The sequence below is a fragment of the Pantherophis guttatus genome, chromosome 5 (assembly GCF_059756535.1).
Source record: "Pantherophis guttatus breed Tessera chromosome 5, ASM5975653v1, whole genome shotgun sequence".
NCBI lineage: Eukaryota > Metazoa > Chordata > Lepidosauria > Squamata > Colubridae > Pantherophis > Pantherophis guttatus.
The window spans coordinates 87,552,649-87,567,453 of record NC_142067.1 but is presented as its reverse complement, the minus strand read 5'-3'; the positions used below and the strand labels follow the sequence as shown (position 1 = coordinate 87,567,453).

General features: G+C 38.8%; 1 protein-coding gene across 3 annotated transcripts in view; it reads right to left on the bottom strand.

Annotated features, from left to right (window-relative positions):
* Nucleotides 1-6,854: 6,854 nt before the first annotated feature.
* The window catches only part of ANOS1 (anosmin 1), a 91,048-nt gene continuing 83,097 nt past the window's right edge, over nt 6,855-14,805 (bottom strand). For 2 of the 3 annotated variants that reach the window (XM_034435749.2, XM_087871452.1), the window contains 4 exons: nt 14,506-14,677; nt 12,776-12,996; nt 12,501-12,639; nt 6,855-7,035 (listed from right to left, as the gene is read on the bottom strand). In XM_034435749.2, coding sequence (XP_034291640.1) covers nt 6,977-7,035; nt 12,501-12,639; nt 12,776-12,996; nt 14,506-14,677 — 591 coding nt within the window. In that variant the 3' untranslated portion in view covers nt 6,855-6,976. Of the gene's footprint in view, nt 7,036-10,264; nt 10,307-12,500; nt 12,640-12,775; nt 12,997-14,505; nt 14,678-14,805 lie in introns of all 3 variants that reach the window. The other variant, XM_034435757.2, reaches the window with a different exon arrangement.

The following is a 14,805-nucleotide window of genomic DNA, read 5'->3' as shown; positions in this document are numbered from 1 at the left end:
TGCAGCTGTTTTATGATAGCCTGCGGAATCTATACAAATAAATCTGATCTCCATATAAAGCATCAGACAAAAGGAACTCATCATTTTCAGCATACATTGATGTATTTGCTGTGTCACTTGTACACATTCCAAGGAGTGTTGAAGAATGTACCCTTGGTTTACAATACAATCTGAGAAATCTTCATTAGGTATTACTCTTGCCATTTATGAAACAAGGTTCACTGGAACTCACAAACATTATTATTATGAAAGCTCATTGAGGCAGGCAAGGTGCCTTTTAGGCAAATCTGTAGACCATTTATGTTCTTTTACTCAAAAAATCATTAATAAGCTATTCTGGAAGCCTCAGAACAGAGAACTGCAAGTCTGCTCAGCAGGCAAGTGTATAAAAATTCCTGTCAGCTCCAGCGTGCTGTCGGCATGGAGCTGCCATTCTTGGGGGAAGGAACGCACAAACCTCATTTCAGCCCAGCATCTGCTTCATCGAGCCTTCCAGGAACTGATAGGATTGACGGGAGGGAATAGCTGCGGGATGACACCATCATGGCCAGCCGGAAATAACAAGTGGATTAACTGTTGAGATGCTGGTTTTAGATACTCAAGTGAATTAACTACTTAGATGCTGGTTTTAAATACTCAAGAATAAGCCAACTTCCGGGTCACATGGAAGGGAGCAGCGCGCATGATTGGGTGGATGGTGATAACTATTGGATAAACAGTGGTGGGAACCACAGGGCAGTACCCCTAACAAGATTTTCATCTGCGATTGTCAGTGAGTGCCAAGAAGTGATTAAATTAAGGTAGCAGCCATCCAGGTTTGTCTCCTTTTATTTCTTTCTGTTTGGAACCTGACAATTCCTACACATTTATATATATGAATATATTTATTCAAACAATTTTTCTAAAGAGTCACATTTATTATATTTACGCATCACAATATTCCATTAAAGAAACAAAACAGTCCAAGTTGCCTTGAATACCATGGAAAAAACTTTAATGAGTGTTTTGGTTTTTTCCCACATCAGCACCAAATACAATTCTTAGACACAATAGATGTTCAAAGTACAAAGAGAATACTAAGGGTTTGAAGCTTTTTCTTGTAAGACTTGTACAAGTATAGTATGTACAGTTTGTACAAGTATAGTATGTTTACAAACAGAAGTAATTTGCTGTGAGCTATAGGCTACATCCAAGGAACAGCAATGTTAAATTCCAGAGAATAGGGAGATATATGTAGGCTAAAACTATCACCAAGTCCTAAATTCTTTCAGCACAAACAGCTATAGGAGACAGCTATTTGCCTCTTTTTATACCATGTATTTATGTACATCTTCTTCAGCCAATGAAAGGAAATTAATTACCCCAGCTCTACATTGATCTGCTTTTGGATTTGGATGGAAAGCATTTATGTACAATATTTCACAAATATGTAATGGAAGCTTATGTTTTCCCAAATAATACTGAACTATAGAAATAATGCCAATTTTTGGGGTTCAGGTTAAAAATTTCCTAACTGATCCATCAGTTTAAGCTCCCATATGTAGTCCTACTGTAGATAGACAATACTATTGTCATTTTTCAGTAAACTATTTAGAAACCAAGGAAGAAAGCCAACATTTCTCCACTTTCCTTCTGATTCATACACCTGACTGAGGTTTGGCATGCATAGCTATTTTTCCTGATAAATTTTGGAGTGGACTGGAACTGCTAGCAAGTTGCCAAGTAGGAAAAACATTGATATATTAGTCTATGTTTATATTTGATTTTTAAACATTTGAACATTTCAAATGTATTTATTATGGTTTGAAAATCCTGACTAAACGTCAGCAAATCTATCAAGGACTAAGTTACTTTGTGTAAAAGAAAATTATTATAGAAAGCAATCCCAACAGTGATGATAATTATGAGTCTAATACTTATATGATACTTTATTAAACTTATATACAAAATCTAAATATGAAGATCAACCAACCAGAGTATTTACAATTTTACAAAATGTTTTACAAGAAACATTGCCTCGAAATGACACAAAATTATCTTTTTTGTATTACATAGATAAATAAATACTGACTTTTGAATGACTGTTATAAAAATGTAATTTCTACAGTCAGCTGAGTTAGCAAATATGTGGCTCTGTTTTCTTTATGCTACAATATAATTACATAAAAGTTATTTTTACATATAGATAATCTATTAATTATTTTTTAAATCATACCTTACATTATATTCAATAGAGGTAAACAGCCATACAATTCATGCCTCTAACTGAATTATGATTTTTGGCATGCAAACCTATAGATCCAACAACATCTGGAGGCATTACTTTCCTTTTTTTAAAAAATAAAATTTGAAGTCTTAAAAAAGCATGCAACCATTAAAAGCATATTTCTGGAGTACAATGTACAATTTATATGACATTTATAGTTATATGTCTACAGGATATTAATCAAAGATTTAAGAATACTTAGACAAATAACACAAAAGTAATGCCATCTAAAATAAATAGGTTATCATCACAACTGCTTTTATATGCCCTTTTTTAAAATAAGAGGAAATAAAATGAAGTTACGAACTTCCATTCTTATATTTTTTGAAGATTAATTTGTAATTAAATCCCACTCTTGCGTAAAAGAGCACTAATATAGTTCGATAAATCTTAGTGTTTTCAATACAATTGTTTTTAAAATCTGATTAACAGAAACTGATTAATAGCTTTTTCCGATATATTTCCCACACACATATATAACAATTGTTTTCAACTGAATGAAGAAAGAAACAGATTGCACTGAACAGTATTGTGTTGGCAGCATTTGGCAATTTCTGCTTTTTAAACAATCAAGTCATTGAAAACACTAAACTAATTTATAAACATACTGTAGACACCTAAAGTCAAACTGGTCTTATTTGGATCAAATCTTCTGTTTTAATAAAATCGTTGTTAGGTTGTTAGCTTGTATTGTTTTTTGAAGTTAGAAAAATAAAAAACATTGAAAGTGAATACACAAGGACTACCTTGATAACTTTAACCTTTTTCAAAATGTCTTTTCACTGTTTGTTTCCATTATCTGAATGAAAACCAGTCCATACTGTGTATAGACTCTTAAGCATATTTTATGCATGCAAGTCTTTACAGATATAGCAAATAACCAATATGTGCAAATGTTCTTAATCATATCTCCATATACAAGCTGTTGAACATATACTCACAAGTACCATAAATTTTCTGAAATAATTCAAAGACATTGTTTGTTTTCCTATATGCTCTTCAAAAACATTTATTTGGTCTCTTTTTTTCTTTAAGAAAGAGGGATATTTTTAATCTTATTTATGAAAATTAAAAAATCATATGTCTTGTTATTGATTAAACATGTATGCAAATAAGTGTCGCTATCCTTTAATTTTCTACTGCAATGGCTATGGACAGCATTATTTTTCCTTTCACTTGATATAAATCAAAGCATGTAATGGAGAGATAATGTCCCTCTAAGAATACAGGATGCTAATTTTTTTCTAATAAACAAGATGAAAGAAAATTAAATCTGAAGTGTGATCTAAAACTGTATTGTTTAAAACATGTGGTAACTATTTAGTTAATAAAGTGTGTCTATGAAGTTCCCTATATTTCATTGTATAATTCAATAAAGTTTTGTTTAAAGTAGAGACGCAGGAAATTTTCAGATTTAGCTTAAATCAATTGATGCCTTTAATATTTTATTATTTAATAAAATAAGTATGACATCATGAACTTGGTCAACACATGCCCTGCAATCTTCTCCTTGTATGAGGATTCAGTTTTCCTGAGTAATCAGATAAAGATCCTTCTATTTGCCAAAGACATTCCTATAGCGAAATGAAAAGCAAGTTCCTTCTGAGTAGAATATACAGTGTATATATATTATTGGATGCAGAGAAATATCTTTATTAGTGGTCAAGTACTGAAACAGGTAACTATAAAATGTCTAGTTTCTCCTCCTTTCTGACATAATTTTTGTCAGCTGTATCAATGGCTTCTCCTATAGAACTTAAATATTACCAGGCTAGAGTTCTTTTCTGCTCCTTGTGGGAGTGTACAAAAACCTACATTCATTTCCATCACCACTCCAGCCCTATAATAGGCCATTATTTGCAAGAAAGCTACTTCTTAATGTGACTGTAAGATACCAAGATGGTGGCAACAGATGATGGGAGAGGGGAACTAGCATTATTAGGCAATTCCTGCTAATAAGAATGGGAAATGGTAATGGGAAAGAAGTCATCCAAAAGAAATGCTGGAAAACTGTTTTAGCTTCCTATGTTTCAAAATGTCATGGAACACCTTGCAGCTCCCAGGTGTAAAAAGGCCCTAGATCTCACATGACAAGCTTCTTCTAAATAAAAGCCTAGTTCAAAGAACTTAACGTCAACCCCCGCTTAAATTCATTCATTTTGTAATATATTTGGCGATACTAGTAGCATCTAGCTATAAGACAGACGTTATTTACATTTCAATTAGTGTTGTAGTGTTGCTTTAAGTACCCCATCTGGTTTCAGTTCCCAGTCTGAAAAACTTCTGGAAAAAACAATTTGATCATTTTTCTTCATAACTCAGGAAAAACAATCTCCACTTAATGAAACCCTCAAAAGTTAATGTTTCTACTTCATGGAAACAAGATAATGTTTCTTCATCAAATGGACAGGAATCTTTCTCCATTTAATGGGATTTCTGAAAGCAAATAAGGTAGCATAATGAGATTCTACTAAGTTACTAAACAGATATTATTAGGTCATGTATATCATGTATCATGAAATGGACCGGGTCTTTTCCCGTGTAAGATTGAGAGTATTTTGGCGACGTTTCGACGAGGTCCCTCTCGTCATCTTCAAGCTGGTGTTTTCGGCTTCGTGCTTCTAGGAGCAATGTGTGATTGCAGCTGTTTCTTCCTTTTAACTGTCAGTGGGGGTGAGAACTGATTGGGTGGGAGCTTGGCTGTGTTCTGATTGGGTGGAGGTGTGTTCTGATTGGTTGGGAGTTTGGCTGAGCTCTGATTGGATGGGGGGTTGGCTGTGCTCTGATTGGATGGGGTTGTGTTCTGTTTAGGTGGGGGCTTGGTTGTGGTCGGGTTAGTCTGAGTTGCAGGGGGATTTGGCTGGTGAGCTGCGTTGCTGTTGTTTGGCTTCGTGTTCGTGGTCGTGCCACATCTTCATGGTGGGTATCAGTTTGCTTCATGTATGGATTGGAGGGGTTTAAAGTGGCTAATGATGCAGCTGTGGTCTGGCTTCTGGTTTGTGGTCGTGCCTCATCGGTGTGGATTTGCTTTTTGCGTGGATATGTGGTGGTGATATCCTGTGTGGTTTTCGTGAGTGTGGGTCTGGTGTCATTCTTTGTGTTAGGGACTCGTTTGTCAATTATATTGACTTTAAAAAGACCAGAACTATCGCCAAAACTGAACACTTTAACAACAGAATAATCAGAGAAGCCGAGATAGAAAAACGCCCACACAGCATGAATAAACGAGATGATACCTCCCACCTACCTGTTGTGACTCCGACCCCCGAGCCCGTCTTACTGGAGGGAAAAGACTCCGAAAATGATGGAGAGGAGTTGGCAAGGCCTCCCTCTCCAGGACCCTCCTCTCTGGCAATGCCTCAGGTGTCTCCCAAAGGAGAAGAGATAGGCCAGGAGCCAGGCATCTCGAGCAGCCGCAGTTAGACAGCGACGGAGATAAGTCTTGGCTGGATCCCCACCAGTGTCGAAAGACAAGCGCACGCAGCAGAGAAGGAGGCATGCCAGAGATTAAGCTGAGTCACTGGACCACATCCCACATGGGATAAAAGGGGGTGTGGTGGCCATTCAGGCTTTGTGACGGACAAAACTGAACAGCTAGCAAGTCATACTGTGTCTCTGGAACTTCGTTATCTGCCTTCCTTGGATTTATTATGGACTGCACTTGACAATTCTTTGGCTTTGTGAATTTATTTTGGTTTATCTGACGGAGGAGGAACACCTCCCTCTGTGAGTAAAGTTTTTGGCAAGCAGCTACTGGGTTGCTGCCAATTCTGTTATCGAAGGAAATTGTTGTCTGCAAGTTTATTTTAACTCCTGGCTGACTGTTTGTGTGCGTGTGTGAGACGGGGACAGAACACTATCAGCCATTTGGAAACCCACCCTCATTGACAACCCCAATCCTAACCCTAACCCTGCAACTCAGACTAACCTGAGCACAACCAAGCCCCCACCTAAATAGAACACACCATCCAATCAGAGCACAGCCAAGCCCCCATCCAATCAGAGCAAAGCCAAACTCCCAACCAATCAGAACACACCTCCACCCAATCAGAACACAGCCAACAGCTGTGATCACACATTGCTCCTAGAAGCACGAAGCCGAAAACACCAGCCTGAAGATGACGAATGAGACTTCGTCGAAACGTCGCCAAGACACTTCCAATTTTACACGGGAGAAAACCTGAATAACCAAATACATACATACATACATACATACATACATACATACATACATACATACATACATATATATATATATATATATATATATATATATATATATATATTAATTATGCATTACTGTTCTAGCCAGGGTTTTTCCTACGTAAATCAAGATGTTTGTATAGCCATAGTTAAGAAAAACCCTGGCTAGAACAGTAATGCACATATAGACCTACGAAAAAAGAACAGTGTGTGTGTGTGTGTGTGTGAGAGAGAGAGAGAGAGAAAATATTTACATTTTCATAGATGCTGAATGCTCTGATAATATGAATACAGCTGATCTTTGCATTATATACTGTACTGTATCCTAAAATTAATACAAACATGCTTTCTTCAATCCATTTCATACAGATTTATACACAACTCATACTTGGTAAACATTTATTAAAACAAAAGCTCATTCCATAACTCAATAAAGATGCATTTTTCTGGTCTTCTTTCAAGAACTTCTTCGCATTGTTTTCCATCAGGTTAATAATTTATTGCAATTTAGTATTTTTCAGGGGCTGATTTGTAGTGACGTGGATGGTGCTGCTTCAGATGAGGTCCTAAAAAGAAAAAATATATTATAACCCTAGTTCATAATTATTAGTTGTTGGCAAGCCTTAAATCCCTACAGGTTTGTCCTCCAACAGTATAACATTGTTATATTTCTGGCCAAAACAATATTATTCTGTGACTTTTATTAGCTTCAGAAGTAAATCAATTAAATCTTTTATTTGACTCCAGTCCCGTCAAAAACTCAAAACTGTGAGCTACTTGATATTCCTTGCCTATTCTGTATGAATCTGAAAATTTTCAGAGTAGCCTAAGAAAATTGGATACTGATACAATTAGGGGTTGATCAGGGATCCATTTCACATACTGACAATTATTAAAGAGTCACTCTTGGTATTTATTTGCATTATTGGAGCATTCCATCAGCCGAGGGCCCAGGGGAGGGGCGGGGGGGTGGCGGTTATTATTAACGAAGGTCTGGGTCCGAGGGAGACCACTGTGCCACAGATTGCCGGATGTGAGTCCCTCTTTGTGAGATGGGGTCATGGGGTTCAGATGGGCTTGCTGCTTACGTACCTGGCTCCCTGCCGTGTGGCAACGGCCCTGCCCGAGCTACTCGACGTGATAGCCACTGTGGCAGTTGATACACCCAGGCTTATGGTCATGGGTGATTTCAATCTGCCGTCTGTTGGTGAAACGTCGGAGATGGCTCAGGAGTTCATGGCTTCCATGACGACCATGGACCTGACCCAGTTAGTTCATGGCCCCACTCACAGGGGGGGGACACACGCTGGACCTGATTTTTGTCTCTGGCCAGTGGTTGAGTGGTCTTATTATAGGGGATATAGACATGAAACCCTTGTCATGGTCAGATCACTCACTCCTTCGTCTGGACCTTCGAACCGCTACACCCCGCCGCAGGGAGGCGGACCCAATTAGATGGATCCGCCCCAGGCGCCTGATGGATCCTGATAGATTCCAGACGGAGCTTGGGCCAATTCCTGAAGATCTGGCACACGACTCGGCCGAGGACCTGGTAGCTGCCTGGGATCGGGCGGCTGGTGGGGCCTTGGATCAAGTCGTGCCTTTGCGGCCTCTGACCCGGTGTCGATCCTTCGCGGCTCCTTGGTTCACCGAGGAGCTGAGGGAGATGAAACGCCGGAAAAGACGCCTAGAGAGCAGTTGGAGGGCCAGTCTCGCTGAATCTGACCGAACACTGGTAAGGTCGCATATTAAGACCTACCTAGTGGCGATAAAGACGGCAAAGTTTAACTACTTTTCCGCCTCTATTGCGTCATCAGGGAATCGTCCGGCCGCCCTGTTCAGGGTAACCCGCTCCCTGCTCCATCTGGGAGCGCGGGAGGATCCCTTGGAAGGCAGGGCGGAGGATTTCGGACAATACCTGTATGACAAAATCGCTCAGATCCGGGGGGATTTGGACTCTGACTGGGTAGATCAGGGCAGGGTGACGAGGAATAGTCTTGAGAATGTTACCTGGGAGGAGTTTGATGCTGTGACTCCGGATGATGTGGACAGGATTTTGGGGAGACTTAGTGCGGCCACATGTTTACTGGACCCCTGTCCCTCCTGGTTGGTACTGGCCTCCCGGGAGGTTACACAAGGCTGGCTCCAGGGTGTTATCAACGCTTCGTTGAGTGAGGGTCACTTCCCCGCCGCCTTGAAAGAAGCGGTGGTGAGGCCTCTCCTCAAGAAGCCGTCCCTGGATCCGGCAATATTGGCCAACTATCGTCCTGTCTCCAACCTTCGCTTCCTGGCGAAGGTTGTTGAGAGTGTGGTCGCGCGACAGTTTCCACAATTCTTGGAGGAAACATCCTATCTAGATCCGTTCCAGTGGGGTTTCAGGCCTGGACACAGCACGGAAACGGCATTGGTCGCGTTGGTTGATGATCTCTGGAGGGCTCGGGACAGGGGTTGTTCCTCTGTTCTGGTCCTGTTAGACCTCTCAGCGGCTTTTGATACATCGACCATGGTATCATGCTGCACCGGTTGGAAGAGTTGGGGATGGGGGGCACCGTATTACGGTGGTTCTCCTCCTTTCTCTCCGACCGGTCGCAGTTCGTGTTGGCAGGGGGGCAGAGGTCGACCTCAAGGCCTCTTATATGTGGAGTGCCTCAGGGGTCGGTCCTCTCGCCCCTCCTGTTCAACATTTATGTGAAGCCGCTGGGCGAGATCATCCGTGGCTTTCGGGTGAGATACCACCAGTACGCTGATGACACCCAGCTGTACATCTCCACCCCAGGTCACCCCAATGATGCCCTTGAAGTGATGTCCCAGTGCCTGGAGGCTGTGCGGATCTGGATGGGGAGGAACAGGCTCAGGCTCAACCCTTCCAAGACTGAGTGGCTGTGGCTCCCGGCATCCCGATATAGTCAGTTGACTCCATCACTGACTATTGGGGGCGAGTCGTTGGCCCCCACAGAGAGGGCTCGCAATCTGGGAGTCCTCCTGGATAGGCAGCTGTCCTTGGAGGAACATCTGACGGCTGTAACCAGGGGGACCTTTTGTCAGGTTCACCTGATCCGCCAGTTGCGGCCCTTTCTTGATCGGGATTCCCTGTGTACAGTCACTCATGCCCTCGTCACCTCTCGCCTTGACTACTGCAACGCTCTCTACATGGGGCTCCCCTTGAGGAGCACCCGGAGGCTCCAACTGGTCCAGAATGCAGCAGCGCGGGTAGTGACGGGAGCAGCCTGGCGCTCCCATGTAACACCGCTCCTGCGCGAGCTGCATTGGCTCCCAGTGGTCTTCCGGGTGCGCTTCAAGGTGTTGGTTATCACCTTTAAAGCGCTCCATGGCATAGGGCCTAGCTATCTTCGAGACCACCTGCTGCCACCGACGATCTCCCATCGACCCGTGAGCTCCCACAGAGAGGGCCTCCTCGGAGTGCCATCAGCCAAACAATGCAGGCTGGTGACCCCCAGGGGGAGGGCCTTCTCTGTGGGGGCACCTACCCTCTGGAATCAATTGCCTCCAGAGATAAGGAGAATCCAAGACCTCAGTGCCTTCCGCCGTGCCCTTAAAACCTTCCTTTTCCAGCAAGCCGGGCTGGCCTAATTTTTTAAGTGTTTTTAAGTGTTTTGTTTATTGTTTTTAATTAATGGGGCCAAATTTATATATGTATATTTTAACTGTATTTTAATATTTGTACTTGATGTTTTTACTTGGCTGTTCACCGCCCTGAGTCCTCAGGGAGAAGGGCGGTATACAAATTCAAAATAAAATAAAAATAAAAAATATATATTTTAAATTCATACATACATACAATTTATGGGCTGCCTGACTCCAAATAACTCTGGATTGCTTAAAATTAAAAATACAAAAAGGGATAAAGATCAAAATAGGTCAAGAGTATCCCTAAGACAACATATGACAAGAAAAAAGCTCATTCACCAGGGCCTCGACCTTCACTTGTCTTCATCCCATAAAAAACTATAGAAACTAGTCATAAAGAAAGGATGAGAACCGCTGCAAAATGGTACCTCCGCATCCAAATCTTGTAGCTGGCCCAGATGATTACCAAGATCAATGGCATTGGAAGTGCTTAGAGATCAAGGAGCACAAGGAAGGATGTACCCCATTCCAGTTCTGCCATGAGACCAGAAAATAAGTTATCTTCTGGCTAGCCTTGACCAATCATGTTCGACAAGGAACAAACAGATGTCTTAAAGAACCAAGAAGATGCTTTTGTTTGATTTAGAGAGTTCTTGAGAAAGAACATAATTCTGAGTTTATTAAGTTTAGCCTAGTCTATTAAGCTTATAGGCTGCTTGAATAATCTTGAATAAATGCCTATTACAAATAACAAGGAAATAATCTATTAATAATATAAATTAAATATAATTAGTTGGCCCATATCTCAAATGAAACAAACATGTACCCTCACGAGTATTGTAGTCTAAGATATTAACTGTTTTGCTGTAATATTTGGCAAGTTGAAGTATCGTATTTTTCGGAATATAAGACGCACCGGAATATAAAGCGCACCTTAGCTTTTGGGGAGGAAAATAAGAAAAAAGCTGATTGGAGGGTGGATCGGCCTTCCGGAATACCCACAATCAGCTGTTCCCAGTGGTGAATTTTAGTAACAGGTTCCTTGGTTGTGAGCTCTGTGCCTTGCTTTTTTTCTGCCTCTGAAACTTCTGAAACTTGGTTTCAGAAAAAAACTTTCTTTTCTGTCTCTGAAAGCCTCTGAAACAGAGCTTCAGAAAAAAAGGCTTTTTTTCTGAAGCTTCTTTCAGAGGCTTTTATTCTGAAGGACTATCTGTACTGTGTTCAATCTTCTTTCTTTGGTATTGGTATGTAGATTAACCTCTTCCGACCTGTTGGTTATTGTGTCATTCTCCAGATTTGTTAGCATAGTTTGGTTAGAACCTTTACTGATTCTTCTTTTGTTGCTTGCCATATTATTTTAGATAAAAGCCTTTCTGAGGCTTTTTTTCTGAAGCTTCTTTCAGAGGCTTCTTTCAGCCTCTGAAATCTCGTTTGGGAGGCTGGGCGGGGCTACATTCGGAGAATAAGACGCACCCAGATTTTCACCCTCTTTTTTGGGGGGAAAAAGGTGCGTCTTATACTCCGAAAAATATGGTAATAATTTAACTTGGAAAATTAGGCATTTCTTACTTGCATCATGAATAGAATTTGAATGCTTAATAAATCACACGAATAGTTATAATAATTATGAATTAATTTCATACTAACCCATAAAACTTTTGGATTCCCAGATTTGCCAGTGTATCAAAGAAAAAGGCTATGGCTGAATAATAGAAAAAAGTGTATGTGAAGAAAGTTCAGCTCCCAGAAATTCCAAACAGGATTACCAAAGACTCCTGTCTGAAGTGCTAGAGATACTGCCAGTTCTGTAATATTGTCTGATCATGCACGGCAAAATTGAAGTACTTACTGCCCTCTCAAAGTTGCTGCTTCCTTTATCCAAAACTTACTTGAAGATGGCAGAGTGCTTGAAAATAGGCCCATACTATAGCTTAGACAAAATCCTAAGACTAATGTTTAGCAGCATACAAAATTTGAAAAACATTCCAAGATGGATGTTTTTGAGATTCTTGAGTGCAAAGGATAAATATTCAATGTAACACCTAGAGAACTATAGGAAAGCCAGATATGACAGAAAGTAAAGATTTGGAATACATGTGTTGATTAAATTCTGGATTCTGTTCTAAATAGATTTTTACCAACTTTCCTTTGTTGAAAATATTATATTTTAATATTTAATCAATTAATGAGGAAGACTGTAGACAAAGTAAATCGAAGTTAAGCTATATATAAATTAAGCATCTGTTTCAGACCAATCTGACTGCTAATTTGAGATGGAATATTAAGCATTTTTTATCCTAAATAAATCAAAGACCATGTTCAGGCTGTTACGTCAGATGGAGAAGAGTATGTCTAAAAATACTCATAATATATTATGTTCCATATAAGAAAGAGATGCCAATGCATGCATCAGAATAAGTTTTTGTAGCATGTCAACACTCACTGTGTGGTGGTATCAGCAAATTGGGTGTTCGAAATGATTTTATTGTAGCTGGTCCCTCACCACTTGTGGTTAACACTTGAACCTCTAAACGGTAAAGAGTTGATGGTCTTAGGTTGGGTACTGTCAACATATGGTGATCCTAAAAGGAAATGGAAACAGCTTTTTGAAGTAAAAGGAATATATTTGAGGCATTCAGCGTCATCAATCAACTCTGCTTCTCCTCGTGTCTTCCCTCCTATCTATCCCCCTCCCCTACTGAAGAGGTACAGACTTACTACTGGCAATATTTGTGATTGGGAGATAATGCTGTTTGGTAAGCTGTTTTGCCTGCTTTCTGTAGTGACTTCTGCCCAAGTGACTTGAAATCCTGTCATTGGTTGGTGAAGATTTGTTTTTGATATTTTCCAGGAAAAGTGGCCTGTAATATTAATGTCCTGAACAATGAAAGAAGCAGAAAGATTCTCTGGTTTTGCCAATATTTTTGAGATAACAGGATCTGCAAAATAAACACCACAAAGAGAGACGTTAGTATCTCTGTCAATCGTAAGAACAATTTTAAAAAGATATACATTAAGGGAACCTACAACAATGTGTCATATAAACTTTGCTCTTATATGAGAATGGAATGCTTAATCTCAAATGAATTGCTCACCACTATATCACTTATTTTATCTACCATGAATATAGTTTTGTTTCATACATTGCACTTCAATGAGTAAACATTACCACAAATTCCAATTTTATGATTTGATATTATAAGTGATATAGACCCATTTATATTATTATAGTAATACTATTATGTAAATCACCATTATCTATATGTTTTCTAGATGTCTAAAATATCTTTTTAAAAAAACATTGCTGTATTACTATTTATTGAATTGGGTACAATGGAAACACTATGTAATTTATTTATATAAAATTTAAACAGAAAGCATATTCTTCCTTCATATTTTTAAAATATCATATTTATATAAATATCTGTATATAAATGTGAGTCAATTAATATTTGAAGATATTAAATTCATTTTATGGATATCAGGATATCAAATATCAAAATTATAACATATCATTTGCATTATATTCTGATCCACTTAAAACCAATTAAATATGCTTGATACATTTGAGGCCAATGCAGCTATCAATCTTGTTCTGGAATAAGCATGCATATATTTTACAGTGTATAAATATAAAATATTTTAGCTATAAAATATATGCATGCTTATTCCAGAACAAGGTTGATAGCTGCACAAAAATAAAATTCTCTATTCCTGAACAATCCCACATTCTGTTCTCTAAAGGTCCAATGCTTTTGGAAATTTTTTCTTGATGTTTAATCAAGAGAAACTATTGTCTCAGGATTTCCTAAATATTCTTTTTGATTTAGTTTCAAAAGTGAGTCATGTGACTCACTCAAAAATCTAAGATGTTGGAGAGTATTTGACAGCATTTAACATTTATTGTAAATGTTTTAACAAATGTTAAGACAATTTGTGATATCAGAACTGAAACTATTACTTACAATACTATATTCTTCTATCTAAAGAAATTGCTTAAAGAGATGTGACCTATCAAAGAAAATAGGAGATAGCTAGACCAGCAGTGAAAGACATCACATCTTATCAGGTTAAAATAAAGCATACAAATGTGTAACGTTTTGATGTATCTAATGCCTAAACTGTATTCTTCTGTTACATATAAAACTTGTAAAATAATTTTCTTTAATGTAGTGTTAAAAGAAGGCGCTAGTAATGAAGGTCATATTGAGAATTTCTAACTTACTGTCTGTAAAATCACATTACAAAGAAAATTAAACTTGTGGTTGTTTCTTTTGTATTTTGTATTCTTATTAATCTGCTTTTGCAATACTAATTAATACTTGTAAGTGGTTACATTAACAATTTTAAAGCTCTTCATATAATGATGGAAGTAATCCATTTTAAAAACTGGTGTATGAACTAGCTACTTAAGTATTTTATGTCATTGTAATTGTTTTGAATCTTACCTCCTTTAGCCACGCAGCTTACATACTTGTGTTTTTTCCCTTTTAGATCAGAACAAGGTGGAGTCGTAAACAAAATGCTTTCAGATTTCAACTGCCCATTGGATCTTACTGGCTGAACTGTAACCTTATACTTGCATGAAAAGGACAGGTTCTGAAGTATTATATAGTTTTCCTATGAGAGACATAAACCATTTTATTATTCTCCTTTTTGGTTTAAATTTAATATTTTCCAAGCAATCAATGCAAAAATACATTTTTAGAAAACAAGATGGCTTACAAAACATGTAAATATTCTCATAT